The 24,410-nt window shown below is 45.5% G+C and overlaps 1 protein-coding gene across 12 annotated transcripts in view; it reads left to right on the forward strand.

Annotated features, from left to right (window-relative positions):
* The window catches only part of TENM2 (teneurin transmembrane protein 2), a 1,234,499-nt gene that overhangs the window by 1,101,456 nt on the left and 108,633 nt on the right, over window positions 1–24,410 (forward strand). For all 12 annotated transcript variants that reach the window (XM_053567520.1, XM_053567521.1, XM_053567522.1 and 9 more), the window contains one exon: window positions 24,042–24,188. In XM_053567520.1, the coding sequence (XP_053423495.1) occupies window positions 24,042–24,188 (147 nt within the window). The remainder of the gene's footprint in view (window positions 1–24,041; window positions 24,189–24,410) is intronic.

Consider the following 24,410-nt stretch of genomic DNA (forward strand, 5'->3'; position numbering starts at 1 on the left):
TTTGTTACAGTCCCTTGGGTGGTCAACTTACAGAGGTTCTACTGCATATTTTTTTTAATGCAAAGAAAAGAGATGGTATATCCATCTATGTCTACTTCCCTTGGATTTGGGGAGTGCAGGCGGGATAACAAAGTGCCTAAGAACATAGTCTCTTTCGTGTCTGTGTACCTGAGATCAACTCCTAGCAGTTTTATTTGCCTGAGTTTCTTTGTCTGTACAATGGGGATATTAAATAGTGTGCCTCTCACCTGGGTGTTAAGTAGAGAACTTGGCACAGTGCCTACCATAAAGTAAAAGCCAAATGGAGGTAAATTATTATCATCATCACCATCATTGTCTAGTACCAAGATAAGATAAATTAAAGGGTAAGGGAGGATCTTCAAAATAAAATTGTCGTTACAACATTTCTTCTACCTTCATCCTCCCCCACAAATCTGCCTCCAATCCATCAAGCCGTTAGTTACATGTCAAAAACAACACCTACACTCTATCCATTTTCCAAACAAAGATTGGCTCTGCAACCTGCTGGCATCTGGTTCTTACAAACGTAAACTGCCTCTCTTACCTGGACCTGCTTACTTTTTACCAAACGGCCCACTTGTATTATACATGGACAAAGAAGTCTGGCATTTCTCAGGTTTGAGGGTGTTGCCCAGGCAATGCCTTAGAACCCACTGTCCTCTTACTCCTTTTCATCCCTTATGCAGGATTACATTTGCATTCGCTCAAACCTAGAGGAATAACCCAGGGGACCTAACTCTGACCCCATCAAGTAGCACACACACCTTCTGGAAAATCAGGACTCCTTGATTCCCTGTCCCCCTTCAGCCCAACAGACTTCACAATGACCCTCATTCCTCCCTCACTGCAGTTGCTTGACTTCTTGGAGCACGACCGTGTGTGACATCTGGGGAGTCTTTGCGATTCCTTGGCTCATCTCCTGGGTTATCAGGAACCACACAGGATATCCCAGATGTTCATGTAAGAAACAGCTTTTGTATTTCCTCCCGAGTTGCCTGCCTAATGGGGTTCAATCTTTACCAACCCTCTACTTTCACAGCCTTCTATTTCGCAAGCTCTTTTTAAAAGACTTGCCTTTATTGCCTTGGGAAAACAGGATGCCATCATTTTGAAAACCTGCCAGTCAAAAGTGGGGTTTATTGCCTTCCTTCTTATCCTTTCGATCATACACTTCTATGCATTATTGTAATCAGACCCACAGAAGGCAACCACATCATTGTCCATCGTTGAACTTTTCCATTTGTGAGTAATAAAGAAACCACATGAAACAGCAGCTAGGCGAAATTTAAGTATTTCATCATAAACAGTCTCAGGGTAATTAGAATGGATTAAATTACAAGAGAAAACGCATTTAGTTAATCTTTCCTCTAATTAAAAAAGTATCCCTAGTTTTAAGTAAAGCGTTTGTTTTTAAAAACACATTTTCATTGTAATCAGTAAGGGAGAGGCCTCTTTGGTCCTCCATGATAAGATGCAACATCTGCAAAGTAATGAAAAGCTACCAGCCAGTGTTAGTATTTGTTGTTATTATTGTTATTATTGCTAAGGTCTGTCGGGAGTGAGTCTGCTGTTTTCCTATGGCTGTCACCAAGAGATTCTCCACATGTAACTTCATTCTGCGGTTACAGGGTGGCGTTACTTTCTTTCTGTCGCCAGATCAGTAGAGATGCAGGTGATTCCCTTTGGCCAACAAGTGTCAAGTGAGAAAGTTAATTCAGCAGAGGTGTATATACTTTTCCAAGTGAGTTGGGATAAGAGCCAAAATGAAACTCATAGGTAACATAAGACATTTTCAAGCTAGAACAGAAACACATTTCAGGAGATTTATCCTAAGACAGACAGAACCCCGATCACTCTAAGCCTACAAGCCTGTCTCACAAAGAAGGAGACATTTACCTCACCTCTGGCCTATCCCAACTGCAAAACTTGCTCTCCCCTCCCACCCCAAGGGTTTCTAGATGTTTCATGGGCGTCGCCCATGCTCACGGTTGTTTTTCAAGCTCGGTCCCTTTGTTGAAATGTACTGCCTGTAAAATCCCCTTATGGGAACTTGTGCAGCCCTTCCCTGATAACCAAGGTCCATGCCAGGGGTGTGGTCTCTAGTGCCAGCCAGCACATCAGTGCCCACTCCTGAAGTCCAGCTGTGTTTGCACAGTGGAGGCGCATACACACTTCCCCACTAGATGAACTGGTCCAGAGTTCCTGTGAGAAAACAATTCTTCGTTTCTCACCAGGAGTATCTCTCCTGTACATCAAGATGTTGTCCCAAGGCTGAGCTGCGGAACAGACACCACAGAGTCTTTCGTGTCCCCTCACCACTCCTCACCCTCCAACACAATCCCTCCACCTGGGGAGTGGAGGATGCTTGGAGGTTTTCCAAGCCCAAACAGTCTTTGAATCCCAGTTTAGACTCAGTCGGGAGCTCTACCATTTAGACAAGCAGCTCTTTAAGAAAATTCCTTTTCTCCTCATTCAGGTGAAAGGTTGCCTTCATTTTCAGCCAGCTCAACTGCAAATACAAGAGACCCTGTGATCTCCCTCCTTCATAATAGTCGAGTCACAGTTGGAATGGAGAGGGAACTGCTTGCATATCCCCTGGACTCCAGGTTCTGAGCAGTTTCTGGCACGGCTCTTTGAGGCTGCTCCTCTAATCATGCCTGAGACCCAGCACCACACAGCACAAACTGAACATCACAAAACTACATCCTGCAAGACCCCAGAGAAAAGAAGGGTTAACCAATGGGCTATAGAGACAGAGAGCCCCACATAATTGCTGTCCAGGAGGAATTAAAAGAGTGGAGAATCCTGGGCTACAGATTCCAAGTTTAGCAGCGTCTGGTCAAATTAGCAATGTAGTTGGTTAGAGCTTGGCCCAGACGGGTCATCTGTCTAAAGCTGTAAGCAGAGTGACGGGCTCTGATAAGTGTGAATTGCATTTCTTTATATCAAAAATTAGACTTTAACTTCAAGAGGGATTGCCAGACAGCCCTGTCTAGGTGGCTAGAAAAAAATGCCGGGGGGGGGGGGTGCGGGAGCCCCAAAGATTATGAAATAACCTTTTAAAATAACCTTTATAAAATCGCAAGCACAGAGGAAATGTTTGTACCTGATTCTGTTCCAACAAGTTAGCAGGCTGTCGATCACAGGCCACTGTTACTGTACCCAGACACACGCTCTCAAACGACATGAAACTCAAAGCGTAGCTGCTGCTTTGCAGAGAGCATCCTGCAGCAGGGCAATGAGATTGTTTCTCTGTGTGAGGTGTGCAAGCCCAGGAAGTTGGAATGTCACTGATGATTGCAATTCCCATGATGAGAGATTGAAGATAACGGAGACACTGCAACAAAACTAGGTTTTTTCCATTAATCCAGGGAATGCAGGCAAGTCAAGTTGGGTCCCTTAAGCATGTTGCTATCAACTTCTCACTATACTTTGAATATAAACTGATTTAACTTTTTATTTCCATTTAATGGGGCCAAGAAAGATCTGTATGCATTCCCTTATACACCTGTTCTCTGGGGGTCTAAAGCAGGAAATGTTATCATATCCTAGAGAAGCCTCGCTCAGAAAACAGTCTACCCAGAATTAAACAGTTTGAAGTGCGTAACACACATAAAAGCCTGCTCCAAGCTCTGGATTATCTCCCGCGTTATGTTTATAGGCTATAACATCTTTCATCTCTGGTAACTGTGAAGGTCCTCTGCCAATGCTTTACTGCTGTTCATTTTCCTGTGTTCCAAGGTTAGGGCAGCAGGGGGAATGTGAAGTGTCAGGATTATATGCATGAGATTGAGAGTCAAACAGGCCTAACTTCAAGTTCAGCCTCCATCACTTGCAAGTCGGGTGACCTTGGACAAATTGTGTATCTCCCATGTGGCTGTGTTTCCCATCTGGTGACTGGAGAGAATAATATCTAGGTCCTGCTATGATGAAGATTTCCCTTTCCAGGACATGCTTAACACAGTTCTTGGTGGTCCATAAATGTTCACTTAAAAATCATACCCCTTCAGACCTTCACCACAGTCCCCACGTGTCTTCACAGAGTGAATGGTTATGGAAGCAATCGAGACGGCACACAGCCACGCATGGCCAAGGGCCCAAGATTCCAGAAAGCGAAGCAGGGGAGCTATATTTCACGTGTCCACACAAGTGGCTATGGCCTTCCTTCTATGTCACTCTTCCAGGACGAGCTTGTTGGGACACATCGCTTCTGTTCCTTTAGAAAAGGAGAGCATAGGGAGTGAGAGGGAAGCAGGAAGAGGTATAGAAATGACCCGGCGAGGATCTGAGTGCCAATTGCAGGAACACAGGTGTTTTAAACACCCACAAGGAAGCCATGCAGGTGTCATCCATTCCATATCTGTGGTTCGTATTTCCCCTGTCTGGTTCCCGATGAGCAATGACAATACATTCGCTCATGCAGGTAACCATTGTTGAGCACCTAACACATGCCAGCACTGGACTGGACGTGACACCTGAGCCCCCTTCTTGCTGACACAGCAGGACAAGAAAGAGGTGGTTGGCAGAAGGTGCTACTGTGAGGAACTTCAGACCTCAACTTTGTTTTTGCCCAGTTGAGACTTTCTTGTTTCAAAACCAAGACGCCCTTCCCCGTGTTTCTGCCAATAATTTTTGGTTTATTTTCAACAATGACTCTTTCTCACGCCTTTAAAAGAAGATCACCTTAAGGACAGAAGCCTTTAACTTCAAATGGCAGTTTAAATTCATTTGTAACACAAGGTAATTGAGTAAAAGAAAGTGGTATCAAACTGTGTGGACACACACAGATGACTCCCTCATAAGTGTTCATATTCTCAACAACGGAGGGAACTTAGTTAAATCAAATAAAGATGGCAACTCATTAAAATTTGATTTTCCCTCCTATCCTTTTTTATCTCTTAATCCTCCATATATGGCACAACTTGTTCTGTTAAATAACACTCATTAATTAAATCTCATCTTCTCTTAGCTATATCTATACTTTTATTTACTACGAAAACCTTCAGATGCTTATAATCTAATTTAGTTGGATTACTGCTTGGACATCTCTAAGTAAAAAAAAAAAAAGAATTGAACTTTTAAGGTGGAATTACTAGTAAGGGGTGGGAGTGGGAAAAGTCAAGTTCTCAACTCATTTTCCCCCTGGTGGAGATGGTTCAGCAGACTTTTCCTTTGTCAGAGGACTTGGTCTCTGGATAACGAGTACACTATGAATTCAGGCTCTTTGTTGACTTGTGGAAGGGAGGGAGGGCAGAACCTATAGAAAGAGTTGTAAACACATACCCTTACCTAAGTGAGAAAAGAACAATGTTAAGTGAGTGCATTGAACAGGGTGTGCGAGAGCAAGGAGGGGTAATAAGCTAGAAAGTGAACATCCCATCTATGGAGGGCAAACTTGACCCAGATCCAACTGAACATTGCCACATAGAAATGCAAGCTTTATTTTTTCAAAGTTTCCAATTTTTCAGTAGAGGTCAGAAAATGGGATTGTTGTACTGACTTTCCCACTTTTCAAGTGTTGGCAAGCAATTCGAAATGTATTAAAATGCTATACAGGCCATTCAAATGAGAGTAGAGGGCCAACTGGACCAGCCATCCAAATGGACCACTGACACTTACCTCCAGGGAAGGCTGAGTGTTGAATGAGGAAATATCATTTGCCTGGATTGAGACTGGGATAGCTTTGGCTTCTTTTATTTGATGCCCCAACTCTCCTTGGTTACTGGTTTAAGCTGGTGGGAGTCTCCTTACCATGATACAATGGTAAAACTTTGCACTTGCATGGTGAATTTTCTCCAAGGAGCTCAAAAGATTTTGTGTTGCCTCAGTCAACTTCACAGCAAGCCTGTGAAGTAGGCAGGTAGCTATCACTCCAAAACACATGATGAACAGTGACAGCAAGCATTTTACACAAGGCAGCGAGGTGGACTCATTGGTGTAAATCCACGGTCTACACAGTTGGCAAATCCAGCATTCGGGAAGCGTGGGCAGAATTTCCCATTCCTGCTTCCTCAGCTGCCCATTTTGGCTTCTGAGCTTCCTTCCATCTGTTCCAATTAACAGCTAAAGCCCAAATTTCAAAATATCAGAAAAGCAAGCCAGTGGCTAGTTCCTGTTGTGTGCATGAGTGTGTACACGTCTGTGTGTGCGTGTGTGCGCTCCCACCTGACTCCTCAGCAGGACCAACATGGCACATCTGCACCCATTGCAACACGTCTCTGCATCAGTCTTTGGTCTAATGCCATGCTCTGAAATGCTGCTTTTGAGAATGTTCAAAACCAAATGGCTATTTTCGAGATTCTGGATACTTGTCCTTTGCTAACAGTGCCTGATACTTTGTGCTGCTTGGGAACCCTCTGTTCCTTTCTCTTCTCTTGGACTGTTAAAATGATAATTATGAAGTCTTCTCCCTATAGGACTAGCATACAGCTCTCTCTTGGGCTACAATAGGTTAACAGGAGTGGCCACGTGAAACAGGGATTAGGGCCAGAGCAGGGCAGTGGAGGCCAGGAAGAAGTATCTTCTCTGAGTAGTCCTGGATAGAGCACCATAGTCATCATTGTCCCCTCTGTGAGTGGGTTCAAGAGCTGTCCCCTGGGGCTGCAGCCCTTCCTCTCTGCTTCCCCGGGGCCTATAGGCTCTATGTCCTGCTCTATTCAGGGCAATTCCTTGGGTGTGGCCGGCGTGCCCCAAGAGAAGACCCCAGCCCAGCAGTGTAAACCTGGCGATCTTTTTCCCAGGACAGGATAGCACAGCACGAGTGTCTTGAATTTTCTAGATTGCCTTGCTCTTCTTTCTAAACTGCCTCAGATCGGGCTACTGATTCCAGGAAACAGTTCCCAGCGTGATATTCTGCTATAATCATTCATAGTCTCTGCATGCAGCCATGCCATAAACACCCTTCAGAGGCAGATGCAAAACCAGGGAAACACCTGGCCATTTTCAATGCATGTGTTGGAAAGATTGCTAGCCTTACTGACACTGGAACTACTACAAAGGCTGCCATATCCACCAGATTCCCATCTGATACCACGAATCAGGAGGACACTCTTCTTTAGAATCAAAGGAAATTTGCCTTTTTCCAGGGATGAAAACTTTTAAAATCCAGCAGAAAACATGGGAAATGTCTCCTTGATCTAGTTTGAACCAGGAATTGATTGAGCATCCAGAATCAAGCATGATGTTTTAGCTCTTCCCAGTAGATTGAAATCAATATTGAATAATTAAAAGGAATGTAGATGAAAAAAGCCATTTCTTTAGATGCCTGGGTATGCAGGGAGAAATCAAGTTTTCTTGCTGCCTTTGCAGAAATCAACTTGTGCTTTCTACTTTGCTATGCAGAATGAAAACCCTCCAGGCTTTCAAAGCTCAGCTGAGGCCTCTCTGTATCTTCATTCATCATGCCCCTTGAAGTATTCGACCAATCGGTCATCATTTCTATGATGTTTTTCACACCCATGCATGAACATACCTTCCCGGAAGTTAGTGGGGCACTGTATCAGACCCATCTCTGTCTTGATAGCCTAGGGTGCCTACATTCTGGTGATTTGAAAAAGTCAGGAAGGACATACACACACATTCCCCGTGTTGCCAAATCCAGTAGAGTGCAAAGAATCAGGTTGCACAGTTTATAGACAGCCTGGAGACAGAACGCCCACTCACATCAGGGGAACCAGCCATCAGGTAAAATTGACTCCTGGAGCCAAACACTGCGACTCAGAGAGACCCACGTGGGCAGAGGCACTGGTCTAGGGAGTTCAGCCAGTAGAGTTTACACATCCAGCCCAGCTCAGGCTTCAGCAGATGCTGAGATAAGCTTATAGTTTAGCTCAGCGTACTTTGCTGGACCAACAGGTCACTCTAACTAGTGTCTGTCTCACTCAGTGTTCTTGGAATGGCTTTACCTCAACATTTAAATTGCTGCTTCCATTGCAAGGGAGATTATGTTACACTAAGTAAAAACTTTTTGTTTTCTGTTCATAATCCTAGTTTTTTTTATTCTTTCCTTTTTTATTGCAGATTACTATGAGGGTATATACAGTTAGGTTACACAGTTTGCTTTCGTAAGGTGACTTTCTGGTGAAGGACACAAATACAGCTTTAAAATATTTTCTGAGCAATCAGACCACCCATAAGCCAACAAGTGCAGTGTCATAAACCCTTGTCTTTCAGGAGACATTAAAATTTTACTGATACTGATCTCAGCGAGGTAAAAAGCCACAAGCTAAGACTTTGAGGGGATGGGGGAGAAGGCCCTGGGAGCCTCCTGGGGCAGATGCATAAAGGCAGCTTTTAAAGCCAAGCCGGGAATAGCTTCAGAAGCCAGAAACATACATTGCTGGTGGGGAAGGGCACAATGCATTTCAATTTGTTTTTCTTCCCAAGCCATGGCTTTACCTACCAAAACCTTAACAACACATCCCAAGAAAGGGGGTCTACGGCAGAGCCAATTCCTTTGGTTTGGCCAACCCTGGCACCCTATTCAGGAAGAACATAAATTGTCCCCCTGCCTTGGAGCCTGGTATACAGCAGGTGCTCAGTAAGTGCTGGCTGGCTGGCTTGAGATTCCCTGGGTCCGAGCCCTCCCTCCTCACCTCTATTACCCAAGTCACTTAAGATAGAGGAAAAAAAAAAAAAAACTACCTTACATCTAAGACAAATAGTTGGTGAGAGACTAATGAGCATCCACCATGAATTAGCTTCAAAAAATACTGTTTCTTGGCTGCCAAAATAGCCCATTTGTTAGAAATGAAGAGCTGGGTTAGAAGAAGGAAGAGCCAAGATTCTCACTGAGCAAATAAAGGGTTTCTTTTAAGTTTGAGAGCACTCGGGATTGAACAAAAGATGCTTTTTGCTTGTGACCTAGTGACCTAGTGCATGCATTTGTGATAAGGATAATATCACCTCCAATACAGGGAAAATGGCACAAAGGAGTGAAAAATCTTATTGTTTTTACATACGAAGCACATATATATGCCAGACGCAAATAGCAATGTAGTTTATCTGTGCATTAAAATTTCATCAAGGGGAGAAAAATTAGGGAAGATAGGTCTAAAAATGTTCTGGGGGAGGAATGAATGGGGAAAAAACATAGAGAAATATTATCTGGTAGAAGAGATGATAGATTGATTGATTTCTGGAACTTCAATGGAAGTAACCCTAAGTATGCTTAGGGAGGAAGACCCACGATTGCTTAGGAAATTTTCTGCCAACTCCTATTTCTTTTTTTATCACCACCTGTCTTCTGGCTCAGTTTTTATACCAAATCAGTTTGGACTTAAATAACCAGCAAAGCCAAATAATTGATTTTGTGTGTGTTTTTAATTTACGGACTTACTGAATCCCGTTCTCAGTTAATACCAGCTGACTTTATTGAGTACTGACCACAAAACCGGCCAGTCCCAGCACTCAGTTCCCAGGGTCCTCTCATCTAATTTTTGTGTCAATTTTGTGAGGTGGATACTACGGGTGTTAGCATTTTATAGGTGAGAAAACTGGCTCAGAGGTTAAGCAATGTGTAAAAAGCTTAACTGTCAATGAGAGGGGCAGGTGAGCTCTATATCATAATTTATTTGACAGAGACCAGGCCTCTTCATTGTGCTATTTTGATCACCTTGCTTTTCCCCCAGATAGTTGCAGAAAGAGGGTTTTTTGGGAGCCCAGAATGAAACCAGAGCATGTGGGCACCGGGGGACCACCCTCCCCTGTTGGTAAAGTCATCACCTGCACACCGGTATCTTCAGTGATGGAAGACAACCCAATCCCCCGTAAGCTTTACCTGTGTTCCCTAGGCCAAAGAGTGCGCGGAGATTCCACGAATGACTCACTGCTACTCTGCATAGGCATAATTGGCCAACTTCCCTAAATTTAAGTTGACTTTCCATCAGAGTTCGCATTTCCACCAACTTTTCATTAAATTAATTATTCAAAACAATTCGGAGTTAGCGTTCTCACAGCAACTGTAACTCTGCCATGACTAGATTAAGGCGTAAATTGAACAGCATGTTTTGCAATAAAGTTAATTTTATATTCACCAGAGAACTGAGTTATAGTTGCTGTGGGAACCATCATTTCGAATCTCTTGACTTTGGTGCATTTAAATTCTCAACCACAGCACTGCGCACGGTAGCATATTTTGCACGGATGTTTAATTTGCCTCACACCATGGGCTGGCGACACTGAACTTGGAAGTCCTGTCAGAAATGAACATTGCAGCCTTCTAGTTTTTCTCAGCCTTCTGACTTAACTCGGTAACTATGACACTATATAGAGAAACAGGCAAGAAACCAAACTGATTCGCATTTTATCTTGAATTTGTCTGTTTGGGGGAAGTGGCTTTCCTTAGAAGCATCAAGTCTCTGGCAGTGTCATGGAAAGCAGGCCGTGTTGTTGCTTTTGTGTGTAGCCAGGATTCTCATCCAAGGGTATTTCTGGATCTGGGCTGTGTTATTCGGTACACACAGGGTGACCTCTGAAAGCTCCAAGTCCTTGCATATGCCATTAATCATGCAGGCAAGCACAGCCATACATCAGAACTTATTGGAGCTCCGGAAAAGCTCAGCAACATTTCCCAGAGCCGCATAAAACCCAGGCATCTCTAAATCAAGACGCATTGCAGGGCCTCTAAAAGGTACGTTCAGCAGAACTGGGAAAGAACTCAGGCTAAATGCTGGTGGTACAGAATTACAAACATGTGCCAAGGTAAAGATAGAGGCTTGTTTGGGAAGACTATCGGAGGAAGATGAAACTCGGAAATGGTTAGAGATGCAAGCATTCATCTACAAGGATTATTGATTTGTGTTGCTTTATTGGATAAATCAGTCCTGCTTTCTGCCTCCCGGGGATTGCTCGGCTGCAGTTTGGGAGTGTGTCTGTGTGGAAACTCTGCAGGTTAGCAGCTGAGTAGCAGCTCCCATTCACCGCTCAATTATCCATTTAGCTAGAATGTGACTTAGCAGAAACAGACTGCTGTTTTGCATGTTTAAAATGTATTCGAAAGGAGGGATTTTTCTCTGTAAGTGAGAGGATTTCGAAGAGGAAACTCTTGCCTTCCTAAGGGCACACTCATTATGCAAAAATTAAAGAACAGCACCTAACAATAGCATAGGCCAGATTGTCAGAATTCTGACTACTGTTCTATACTTTCTCAGGAACACAGGAGTCTCTGCCTTCCTCATACTGTGCCATGGGTAAATGCACCTCCTGATACAAATTATGGCAACATTTATAAAGACCCTGTAATGGTCAATGGCCTCCCCACCAAGTTCTTGATCGCTAGCTAAACACTCTGTTTAAAAAAAAAAAAAAACAGTGTCAGAGAGCAGGATAAGTTCATGATGATCCAGGGTCACATGGGTCACACAGATGGGAAGGGAGCATGAGAGACAGCTCTGAATTCATGGCTGAGGGGGGCCTGTGAGACTCCAGGCCCAGCCAGAAGAAAGACAGAAGTTGAGAAAGAAAGCAGAGGAGAGGTGTGTTTTTATTGCTTCTGTACAAGGTAAAAAGTGCCATAAAACAAGATAAGACATGGGCTACTGTATGAGATTATTTCACACTTAACTGTTCAGTGACCAAGTCTTCAGATGATTCGGAGGGATTGTTGGTAAGGAAGGCTTGACGGATTAGTAAATAAATATAAATATATACGAGGGGTATCTGAAAAGTATCCAGCCATTGTTAATACTGTTCTGCATATGGCATGGCCGGATACTTCCTGATAACCCTCAGATATGTAGATAAATAGCGGGGTAGAGCATCTGGAGTGTGTCCGAATGCCACGCTCATGGGGGTCAAGCTGGCCTAGAGGGACAGAGAGAACAGAGGAATGAAAGCCCAGGAGTAGTAACCTGGGAGAGGGCTAGGGGTTGTCCAAGGAGGCCTTACTGTCAAGAGTGAGAGAGGCTGCTGAATGAATGCAGCCTGCAGGTCTGAAGTCGCTATGTCCAGAGAGGCTGGGCATTCCCTCAAAGGAGCAGTTCCGAGTGGGGTTGTCAGCCCTGGCCCTGCACACACAGCCCCTGTGACTCAGTGGCTGTCCCCGCTCTATAGGTGCCAGGATGCTCATCCACTGCCCTCCCGTCCACACGCTTTTTTTAATATGGAAAATCCACTTGGGGAGGAGGGCAGAATCATCACAAAACCCAGCCCGGCCCCCTCATCTGCTCCCTACTTCCCAGCTGAGTTGGCTTGTTTGCATCAATAAGGGCACTGTGTTAGGGACCGTTGTATTTTATCCTGTCTCTGTGTCTGAAAGTCTCCCCTTCCAGAGGGATGCATAGGAAACCTAAAGACATCAGCATCAGCAGTGCCACATAAAGTAAAAGCGCAGGGCAGACCTGTGCCCTGCCCAGCCTCCACCATGATCTTCCCAAGTGATCCCGACGGCCTCCTCCCAGCCAGGCCACCAGACTCTGCCCTTGCCCATCCTCCATCTGTTCTCTACCCAGTACAAAGGGATTGTTTAAAAATCCAGGCTGGATCAGACCACGCCTCTGCTCAAAACCACACAGTGGCTTCATTCAGAATAAAATCAAATGGACTACAAGGTTCTATGCCTCACTCACTCTGCCCCAGCCTCACTGCCACCTCACTGTCCCTCAGACACCTCAAGGTTTCTTGTGCTTTAGGGACCTTACACCTACAGCTTCCTCTGCCTGGACGCCTATCCCCCAATACTGGCATGATTCGCCTCCTTCCTCCTTGGGTTTTTTGTTCAAACATCACCTTATCAGCAAGGGCTTCCCTGACCACCCTGTGTACGATAGCGGCCTCCCTCACACACTCCCCAGAACGGTCTCCTCTCCCTCTTTTCCCTGGAGCAGTTATCACCATCTGACAGGCCGTAGTAATTTTGTTATTGTTTATTGTGGTTCTCCTCCCAGCAGAGGGTAAGATCTTTGAGAACAAGAACTTTGTCTCTTTGGTTGACCACGGTATCCCCCCATCTAGAAAGTACCAGGAGATATGCACAATAACTATTCATCAGATGAATGAAAGAATAAACTCATGGGCCTCTGCAGAAATCAGCATACTGTAGTCACTCAGTAAGGGTTCAACATGGGAGTGGTATTTTCCCTGAGAAGTCCTTTCATTCCAGATTCTCACACACTAGACTCATGAAGGACAAAGGACAGAGCAGAAGACACCTACATTCTTAAGAGGGTGACCAGCACACAGCTGGGGCGGGACACCAGAGGGACTTCCCCAAGAGGGATCCTCACGGTGCCTGGTCTGCTTCTCAGCCTCAGAGACCCTGTATTGTTTGAGTTAACAGAGTGGGGCCAGCTCCAGACTGCTGCCCTCACACTACCCAAATTCATCTAACCTAAAATGACAACATATACCCACAGGGAAGAAACTCCGCATCCCCCACACAGTGGGTTTACTCTCTAAAGGAAATACGTATGGGAAATGGTGGTAAAAGCAGAAGAGGAATCAAAGCAAGCAGTATGACCATCTGAGGTTGCCTTCTCCCTGGAGAATAAAGGGGAGCAAAGTGGCTGGGCTCAGAGTCGGTGGGCCTGGGTTTAAACCCTCCCACCTACCATTTGCAGTAGTTATGACCCTAGGCAAGTTCATTAGCTTCTCAGAGCATCAGCTTTTTCAACCACAGATGCTGACAATAATCTGAGCTTAGTGTGGCCCTTGAAATGGCTCAATGGAATAATCAGCATGTGAATTGCTGGGCACCTGGTGTGCACTCACAAATGGCGGGGCTGTCGCCTGCCTCCCCATGGAGCGGGAGGCACTGCTGATCCCCCTGGACCTTCGCTGGCTGCACGGCCCCCTCTCCACACCTCCGTCAGATCACCCCTTCCTGTTACCATGCTTCTGGGAGCCAGGTGGGGAGTTCTCAACCCTGCAATCCTTGATAGTGTCACCTCGCGCACCTCCTGTGTTTTAAGGAGAATCCTACAGGTAATTTATCGCATCCATTATGTGCAGATATTACTCATGCAACTTGCTAGAAATTACCTCATTTTTCTCATTTTCATTTAGGTCTTCAGAGGGCACCTTTCTGGGGTCTTTGCTCTACAGGCTACACTGATCCTATTTTAAATAATAGCATACCCTCTCTTCTCATCACCAATTCAAGTGCAAATCAAAGGCTTTCTGAAACCACTGCAGACCTCTCTGCCCCCATTCCGGGTTACTTTTAACAATAACAATTGTAATTATAGCTCCGTGTTGTGGAACACTTACCGTGTTCCAGGCATCACACATTCCCTCACTTAAACCTCAATAACCCTCGGGGATAGGTACTTTTATTGCTCACTCAGGGCTCTACGGATGAAGAAACTAAGGAATTCAAGTGCTTATGGGTTTTGCTCAAGATCATGTAGCTAAAGGGTAGAGCTGCGATTTGAACCCAGGCAGCCTGGATTCAGAGCCCACTCCCTTCATTACTCATAGTACTGCCACACGTCACTGGGCGGACCCGAAGCTTTGGCCCCAGGAGACCGCAGAATCTGTTGGAGAACCCAACACACTAAAACAAGTAACCCAGGATAAAAGCCTGTGCTCTCGGGAGGTGCCTGTGGCTCAAAGGAATAGGGGGCCAGCCCCATGTACCAGAGGTGGTGGGTTCAAACCCGGCCCTGGCCAAAAACTGAAGGAAAATAAAAAGCCTGAGCTCTCTTTCTTGCTCTTGGGGACCTTCACCTCTATTCTCATCTTCAGCCTCCATGACAGCCAATGACAAGAACCCAGTCCTCACTCTGGCCCTCCATGATGAGCAATGATCGCAGGCTGCCTGACACTCGGGAGTCTCTTGGGATACAAGACTTCTTGTGATAAAACCTGGACAGTCTGGCTTGGCGCCCATAGCACAGTGGTTATGGCACCAGCCACATACACCGAAGTTGGTGAGTTTAAACCTGGCCTGGGCCAGCTAAACAACAATGACAACTGCAACAAAAAAATAGCCAAGTGTTGTGGCGGGCACCTGTAGACCCAGCCACTTAGGAGGCTGAGGCAAAAGTATTGCTTAAGTCTGAGAGTTTGAGGTTGCTGTGAAATGTGACACCACGGCACTCAACCAAGAGCAACATAATGAGACTCTGTCTCAAAAAAAAAAACAAAAACCTGGACAGTCCGAGGCAAACCGGGATGGTTTGTGTCACCTGGTTAAGAATAGAGACCAAGAAGCCAAATCCTGGCCCCATCACTCCCTTAGCTAAGTTACTTAACTTCTCTGTGCCACCCTTTCCCTACCTGTAAAATGGGAATAATAATAGTACCTACACCATAGGGTTGTTGTGACAGTTAAATGAGCCTGTGTCTGAGTCCAGGCACACAGAAATGTCTCTATGAGGGTTTGCTATTATTGTTGTTATGATATAAAGAGCTCCTTAAGATCCAAATTTTCAATTCTGGGGCAGATTCTATACCTACATCTTTTAACATCTATTAGAAAGAAACATTCAGTGATTTCCTTACATTTCCTGAAGTTGTGCTGGAAGCATCAAGAACCACCACCAAAAAATGCCGATTTACTGTTGGACTGATTTTATACTAGTTAAAAGAGAGCCGTCAGCCCTACAGAAGTAACAAGTCCGTGTCCACAAGCCTCTTAGGGGTTATTTGTATTTTTATCACCCTCCTGTGGCTATAAGAATGCTCAGTGGGTGTAGAAATTGGATGTTTAAAAATAACAAATAAGAAATCAAAGTCACGCCTTGTCCCTATTTCCATACTGGTAGGTGCCACATTCATTATTTGCTGGACAGCTGTGGGAATAGCCGTGCAAGGTACAAGAACTTGATTATCCTCCAAGAACCAAATTAAACCATTGGGCTTTCTTATTATTGTGATCCCCATTTTTGTGTAACTCCTGTCACCCACTTAAGCTACCAACATGCCTTCTCTTCTGCTCACTGGGGGCTGTAGTCTGTCTCTTTCCGTCTGGAGGTATCTGCTTCTTGCAAGCTGAAAGGCAGGGATCCACACCGGCACTCACATACACGGCCCCTGTCATCAGCTTGCTTTGGGACCCTTGTGCTTCAGGCAGCTCATTCTTTTGCTTGGAGAAGTGTCATCCTTCCAGAGGCTTGGGGCGTGGGGCCTGCGGGAAGCTTTTACCAGGCTACTGAATCAAGGACCCAGTGAAGCAGCAAAGAAACACCACACTTTTGTTTTAATGCATCCATTCAACACATGTCTTTAACACACTAAGGTGGGCATTGGGAAAACAGCTATAAAAACCGAACCAAAGTCTTGACACTCTCGAAGTTTAGGGGCTCCCAAGAAGGTGGACATTAAACCAATGGTTCTCAGCTTCCACTACATGTAAGAATCACCTGCATGGTTAAAAAAAGAAAAAAGAAAGGGGAAAAAACTGATGCTTGGGTGTCTCACGCAGAGATTCTGATTTAATGGGGGTGCAGCCTAATACAGGGTTTTCAAGGCTCCCGTGTGCAGCCCAGTTGAGACCCACTTCTTTAAGCGAAGGCTTAGTTAGAATGATGTCATGTAATGGGGAGGAACCCCGGGCTATCTGAACAAGCTCCAGCTGAGCACAGGGTGAAGGCCTTTAACTGAAGAGAGCTCAGGGAGCATAGTTCAGGGAGAGGGATCTGCAATAGCCCAAAGGAAGGATCTCTCCAGGCTGTTTTCCAGAACAGAGCAGGGCAGTGTAGCTGATGCCCAGAGAGCAAAGATGGAAGTGACATGAGATGAGAAGGGAGAAAAGGGCAGAGCCAGATAATGCGGGGCCTTTGAGGTTCCTTTAGGGGCTTAGGACTCATTCCCAGTGGCTCTCAGACTGAGCAGACATCTGGATCCCCTAGAGGGCTGGTTAAAATGCAGATGGCTCCAGAGGTTCAGATTCAGTAGGTCCAGGATGGAGCCCAAGATTGTGCATTTCTAACAAATTCCCAGGTGATGCTACTGCTGGTCCCAGAACCATACTTTAAGAAGCGCTGCTCTGATCTAAAGCAATGGGAGAGACCCCTAGAGGGTTTTCAGCAGGTGCATGGCTTGAGTTAGAGGGCGCTTTAGCAACAGGGGTGATGACAGTCATTCCCACAAGTAGCCCACTGAATGCTGTTTTGCTTGCGTAAAATGGAATAAAGAAAGGTGGATATTCCAAGGGGAAAAAGCAGGCACCCCAGGGAACACACAGGTTGTGTTGGATCCAGATAAATGTGGAAGATGATGATAATTCAGTCTGAATCGACTAAGTAACTGCCATCAGTTTTCCCTCCCGAGAAGAGCTATTTGCAGCCACAATTGCCTAAACTTTCACTCTCCTCCTCCCAGGATCATCTACTTGAAAAGGGGAAAGTATTAATAAGAGCTTGAAACATCAAAACAGCCAAAAATAAGATGCAGCTTCCTTTCTCCTTTTTCTTCAAATGTGAAAGGGTTGTTTTTATTTCTTTCTGTGGCCAAGACTGAGCCTTCCTCCTACTGATCAGTGAGAATCCAGGTGTGTCCAGAAACCTGCAGCACAGGCAGCTGGATCCAAATTTCTAGCATCCCGGGGAGGAGGAGAGTTCTGCCTTTCAAGCAAAAGACAAGCCATAGACTATGGAAAGGATCCCTGGCCTTGCCAGCACCCCCAGCCCAGCATCCCTCCCTCCGGCTTCCACCCGACCCCTTAAAGACATACAGACACTTGAAACAAAGGAGGCATCAGCCTCTGTCAGTTTCCTGTGTCATCTCTGACAAAGCCCAGACAGCTGCATGTTCATGCCAACTCGTGCAGGGAAACAGAGTCCTCACACAGCTCCCTCCTGCACACACAGGTGAGCCACAAGGACAAGCCTGCCATTTTCCAGAGAGAAGGGTGCTTCTCTGGCAGCCAGTCTTCCAACATTACTTAGAGGTTGTCCCCAGAGTGTCTCCAAGCATTGGATTGAGCGTTTGCCCCTGCTGTGTAGTATAAATGGCAACTGAACGCCTGGTGATCCCCAGTCCCTATCAGCTGGGGACAACTGTACTGAGCTCTGTAATGTTATGGCAAACTCCATTATTAAAGTGTGTGTGCTCCTAATTCCAACAACACACAGCTCCAGGAAAACTGTGATATTTAAAAGAGTTGGGGGAGCGGGGGATGTCCCTAATGAAGTTAATACTCAAAAGTACACTTCTTCCCAGGAGAAGCAGCCCCCATTTACCTGCCTTCAGCTCTCCCGTGCCTCATAATTACCTTTAACTTCCATGGGTTTTCTTCCCACTCAGCCAGACCAGTGTGGCGTCACTGGGTTTGGGGCTGGTGGCCATAGAACAAGGATCCCTAGGACACAACATGGTCACACACTGAGAACACCAGAGAAACCCCCACTTATTTATTACCTTGAACTGGGATAGGCTCTTGGCTGTTTCTTGATCTGAGAGTGACCTGCACTCTAGGCTAAGCTATGAAAAGGAAGCTACCCCCAGTTGCAGTATTTCTAATAACAATAACAACTGTATCAACACTAATAATAATAAGTGCTATTATCTACTGAGCATTGCAATGTGCCAAGCTCTGCTAAAATCTTTCCCTTTATCATTTCATTTAATACCTCTGGCATCTATAAAAAAAAAGAAAAGTGCAGTATCATCCTTATCCTTCCAGTTAACTTATTCAACCAACAAACATGAATTGAGTGTCTACTATGTGCCAATCATCTTTCTAGACACTGAGAATATCTCAATGAACAAAAAGAGACAAAAGTTTCTGCTGTCCTGGGAGTTATATTCTATTGGGAGGGCTGATAAATAATATTAATTAGTAAAACGTATAGTTTTACAAACAGGCTAAGGCTCAGAGGTGCATCTACTGAACCAAGGTCACACAGACAGCAGGAGGCAGAGCTAGGTTTCACTTCAGAACTAGGATTCTGAACCAGGTTAAGGTTTTTTCCCTCCCTAATTAGGAAAAAAAAAAAACCTTTCCACAAGGGTTTAACCCAGGAGTAGCTCCTCTTGCGGTCTCTCGAGCCACACAGGGACGTCTCCTCCTTGGCATCTCTGGTCAGCTGCCTGCCTTGACACGCGCCTGCTCAGTGTTTTCCCTTCCCTTTCCATCTGGGGAGGGTGGGGCCCTCTCTGCTTTTCTTCGGCGTGCTTGATGTTGAATATTAAAATCTTATTTCTCTCTCCTACCCCTTATGGAATATTAGCCACTTATTTCTACCTCTAAATTGCCACACATGGCAGAACATTTCTTGATGCTTTTTTAGAAAAGCCTTTTATGGTAATTAGAGCTTTCTTCAAGTGCATTTATGCTCCCCTTTTTACTATACTGAAGACATTATTTTGCTCATGCCTAATTTTTGTTAAGGCAAAAAGCCTGTCTACTTGGTAACTGTGTCAACAGACTTTTTTTTCTTCCTTTTTTTTTTTTTTAATGGTTGGCACATATGTGTAGAAAGTCTTAGAAACTATTCCATTTCCACTCTGCCAAGGGCATTGGAGATGCTGATTTCAGTGAGAAGTTATTCATTCATCATTTGTCCCAACTATTTACTGAGCACTGGCAATCCAAGGGTAAAGAAGTCAGAGGTGTCCCCTCCCCAATGGGTGTGCCCAGGGAAGCCGCCCAGCTGTACACTGCACAATTCAAGGGGCACCGTTCACACGGTAGACAATGACAAGATGCACAAGGTTCTAGCAGGTAACAGTTGAATGTCTTAAGGAATGACTGCCATATGGTCTTGAAAGCATCAAGAAGGTGTTAGACAGTTGTGATACAGGGGCCTGGACAGGATGGCATAAAGGAAATGACCACGCTGTCATGACAAGTGCATCGAGCCTGGGCTTGGGAGCTTTGGAAAAGCTTTTAGGAGGTGATGACTTCTGAATGGAGATCTGAAGGATGAATTGATATTAGGAAAGACACATGGTTTAAGTCCGACCAAAGCATAAAATAATCTTGAGATAGGATGACTGGGTAAGAGCCAGTTCATGTGAGGTCTTCAATCCAGGTTAAGAACTTCAGAATTGACCCAAAGCTCAATGACAAGCAGTGAAATATTTCCAGCAGTGTCCATGGATGATAATGCGAAACTAGAGGCAGGGGATGGGCTACGAGGCTTTGCAAAGAGTCCAGACCAAAGGTGAGGATGGCTGGAGTTAATGAAGAGGCAGTGGGGCTGGGAGGGGAGGGCAGAGTCTAGGATATTCAGGAGGGAAGACAAGTAGAACTTGCTACAGGTGAGAGGAAAATTAGGATTTAGTTGGAATTAGATACAAGAGGAAGGGAGGAGGAAGTTTTATTCTTGTGCTTGGGGCACATAGAGGTGCCGTTCATTGATCGAGGAATCAGAATTTGAGGGGCCGGAGGGTGAAAAGCTGGATTCTGTTGAGTTTGAGGTGCTTATGTGTGAATATATGGAGATGTCGAGATACAAGTTGGAGTCCAGGGCTGGAAGTCAGAGGACAGCAGTTGAAGATCCAGGAGCCATCAGAATGTGGTGGTATGTTTGGGAGTTTGTATTTTAATCTCAAATTTCTGCATGAGCTCTCTATGAGTTAGAATATGATAAACCCAGCCCAAGATGTTGCTGGTACCCTTGAAAGGTGATTTTTCACCTTGGGAACGGAGGTCCCCATTAGCTTCTCACAGCTCTCAGAGGAGTTTAAAGATACAGATGAGACTAAAATGTTAAAGCCTCACTGAGTTGTTTTCCATTCATTCAAGCACCCACTGTGTGCTTGAAATCGGACCAGGCTCTGGGGTCCAACGCCAAACACCCAAGTCTCAGATCTCATGGAGCTTTCTGTCTAGGGCAAGGTTTTTCAACCTCGGCACTGTTGTCCTTTCAGGCTATCACATTCTTTGGTGTGGCGGCTGTCCTGGGGGCTGTGGTATTCGGTACCCGTGGCCTCTACCCACTAGATGTCAGAAGCATCCTCTTCAAATTGTGGCAACCAAATAAAAGTCTTCAGACAACACTATTCATCCCCTGGAGAAAGGAAGGGGACAGACATAGTTGCCCCTGTTCAGAAGCACTGGTCTAGGGTCATGGTAGAACTTGAAGCCTCCAACTTAAGGTCTCTAGCTGCATAAACAAGGAACCAAATAGTTATGACCAAAGGCACACTGAGCAGGTGGCAGTGGAGGCAGCACTTGAGGAAGCCAGCAGTGCTAGCCTAGAACCCAGAAGACTTCGGAGAGGAGACTTCTTGGATGCCCAAGTATGAGCCAATAAGCCCAATTCAACTTCAGTTACAGCATCCTCGCCAGAGAATAGCTGCTAGCTGATACCCATTTGCCCTCCAGACTAATTACTTCCTATGTTTTGTTTTTACCTTAACCAGAAGCTAGCTTTGCACTTTACAAACACAAAGAATCACCTCCTCAGAAGGCCACCCGTAGAATGAACCTGTGCTGGGGGTAGCTTGGGGTTGCCTAGCAACGCCACGCACCTACCAGGGCTGCTTTCTTCCTCTTCAAGCTAAAAGCAAAGTCCTGTCCATTAATTCCCAGCTGCCCTGAAACTTCTCAGAGATTTGCCAGCTTCCTACTGTTCGTGTTTTCATCTTCTTCATACAATGTGGAGAAAACCCGCTACGTGGTCTGTTTATCTCACTTCGGTTGGTCGCGGGGGTGAGATGGGAGGAGGAATCAGGAGAGAAAGAGGAGGGAATAAAGCCTCCTTCCTTTGCATCCAGGAATATACATATTTTGAGTGCGTATCTCTGACTGACATGCTGGTGTTCTTTGCAAATTTAGATTTTACGTAGCAGATGTGGTTTCCTAGACAATGAGGCTTCTGTTGTGACTTTGGGCATGATCGTAGTCAGACAAGAGACCTCAAAGTAGCTAAATAACAAAGAGCCAACAAACAGATGCCATGCTGGGCGACCATCAGCAGGTCTGTTATTTAGTGCTCTCTGTGATCCTGCCCCCAAAACTCTACTGGTAGGAATTGTAAAGCCGGAGGTGGCTAGCAGTTGGAGATATTCTCTTTTCCTTGAGAACCCGTGAAACATCCCTGGGGCTTTTCCTACCAAGTTCCACTTTGCTCCTACAGAAATGCTTGTGGCATTTTTCTGCAGCTGGGGGTGGCTTCCCCTCAGAGCACTGTCACAGCATGAATGAGGGCTTTCCGGGGAGGGCCACAGCCATCTCATGCGTAAGGAAAAGTATGGACATGGAAACCTGGTCTTTGTGAAGATAACTGTGATGACAACCAAACAAGCCTTTCTAGATGTGCAAACACGGTGCTTCCTTTGCACGCTGGATTTGGTGCTAGGCCGGACAGCAAAAGAAAAGAGGTTCCCTGATAACAGTCTCTTGATTTGGCCTCTCAAAGACAACTAGTTTCCCTGCAGCCTGCTCAGATACTTCCCCTCTGTTGCATACTCTCTTTTCACAGATCCTCATCCATACCATATTGTGGGAGCATGAGCAGCACCTAGCCCCAAGGAGTGAAACTCCTCTTCTTAAAGAAGTAAAACTCAGGGGCAGACCCCCGAGATCTTTCTTTTTAGGAGGAGTCCTTTAAATTTCCACCACTGGCACATGTGCAAATTAAGCTTATCAGCATGCTTTTACGGGATGCTTGAGAGAAGAGAGGGAAGATGCGGATGAGGGTCTCTGGAACACCCAGAGAAAGAAGTGAGGGAGACTCATGCTTTCAATCCACAAGATTTGGGCCAGAAAGGTTTCAGATCAATTACCTCCTTCATTATAAAGCCCTGGCTCAGTTCAGCCTGAACTTTGTGTGGTTTAAAAAATAGAAAAAGATAGACATGTAAATGGTTGCAGAGGTAGAGATAAGATTCAAGATAGAGATAGTTAATCACGGAAGTTACTTTTCAAGGACAGTTAAATTAATGGTCATTGGGGTATATTTAGATGAAGTAAGAAAGCAAATCTACAGCATACAACTCTATAAATCTGGAAGTCATTGCATTGTACACTTGAAACAGGTAGATTTAATGCTATGTAAACTATGCCCCAATAAAGCTGTTAAAGGAAAGAAAAATGAAAACATATCTAGGAATTCTTACCAGCAAGAATTGTGAGTGTGGCCACATCCTACCAATTCTCTGCATTTCTCTACATCTTTTTAAGGGCAACAGAGTCTCTCCTAGTGAGTCCCTTCTCATCTCTCTTTCGTGCCTTCCCCCTTATCCGACTTTCCTGCCCCAGACTCCCTTTGTCCAAGCTCAGGTCAGGAGAGTCATAGCTGCAATTATTTGGGGTTTTGGAGTTATTAGGGAATTAGGTAGGCTGCAGATTTCACATGTACACAAAGAAAATAAAAACACAAGATAGGAATTACCCTAACCCCTCCCCCTTCCCCCATGCATATATACAGGGTAGCCATAAGGTTCGTGTGCAATTTAAAATAGTCAATACACAAACTCTGTGGCCGCCCTGTGTATATTCCTCTACCTTTTCCCTATCCACAGCACCAGAACCTATTCCTTTCCTAGCCTTCAAACCCAACAGCGTTTTTAAATCATGCCATACACAGATTGAGTGATAAGCAGCCAACATGTCTGAATGCCCCGAAAGCCAAATACTCCCCATCCAAGAACATGAAAGAAGCCCAGCAGAACCTGGGGCACAGGATAATCAAATGTAAATATATCTTTAAAATTCTGAAAGATGACAGGCTCTTCCCTCCATCCTGGGTTGATAGGGAATTTTTTTTCTTCTTCAGAAGGCACTTCTTTAAAACCAAGAGAAAGAAAGAAAAAGAAAAGTTCGTTCTGAGGTAGCAGCAATGCTGAGCTACTGGCTGGCAATCGCAGCTGACCTAGCTAGCCTGGTTGTCAGCTCAGCGCTTGTTCAGTTGCGTGGGACATGCACCAAACTCCCCGCTTTGGGACTTGCCTTTGACCCCTTCACCCAGGTCTGCTGTCACTGGGGACCCCCTGCACCTGCAGGCCCACTCTGTCTTGCACCTGCATGCGTCGCCTGCTCCTCTGACTCTCCAGAAGGCAAGCGCGGGCCCCACTGGGAGGCTGGCCCCGTGGCTGCCCTGCGGCCTTGCTTCCCTTTGCATGGCTCCCCTGCCTCCCCAGCGCAGCCTCTCGTCCCTCCTTCTCATCTTCTCCATTTCTCCAACCAGATGGCTGCCCTGATTTGTGCAACGGTAATGGGAGATGCACACTGGGTCAGAACAGCTGGCAGTGTGTCTGCCAGACCGGCTGGAGAGGGCCCGGATGCAACGTTGCCATGGAAACCTCCTGTGCGGATAACAAGGATAATGAGGGAGGTAAGCAAGCGTCTTCTAATTCTCAGCCCCTCAAGAGCCCGGCGTCTTCTATGCTTTCGTCATGAGTCTTTTTCCTCCTGAAAGACTTCCCTGACACTGTTGTCAAATGCGTGGTAACATTTCCTTTGAAGCAATTGCAGCAGAGAAGGGCCTTACACCTGCGGGCAGATACTCCAGGAGACATGGGCTGGAGGCACCAATTTGGTGCTGCAATTCTCAAGT

This window comes from Nycticebus coucang, chromosome 17 (assembly GCF_027406575.1).
Source record: "Nycticebus coucang isolate mNycCou1 chromosome 17, mNycCou1.pri, whole genome shotgun sequence".
In the NCBI taxonomy this organism is placed as follows: Eukaryota; Metazoa; Chordata; class Mammalia; order Primates; family Lorisidae; genus Nycticebus; species Nycticebus coucang.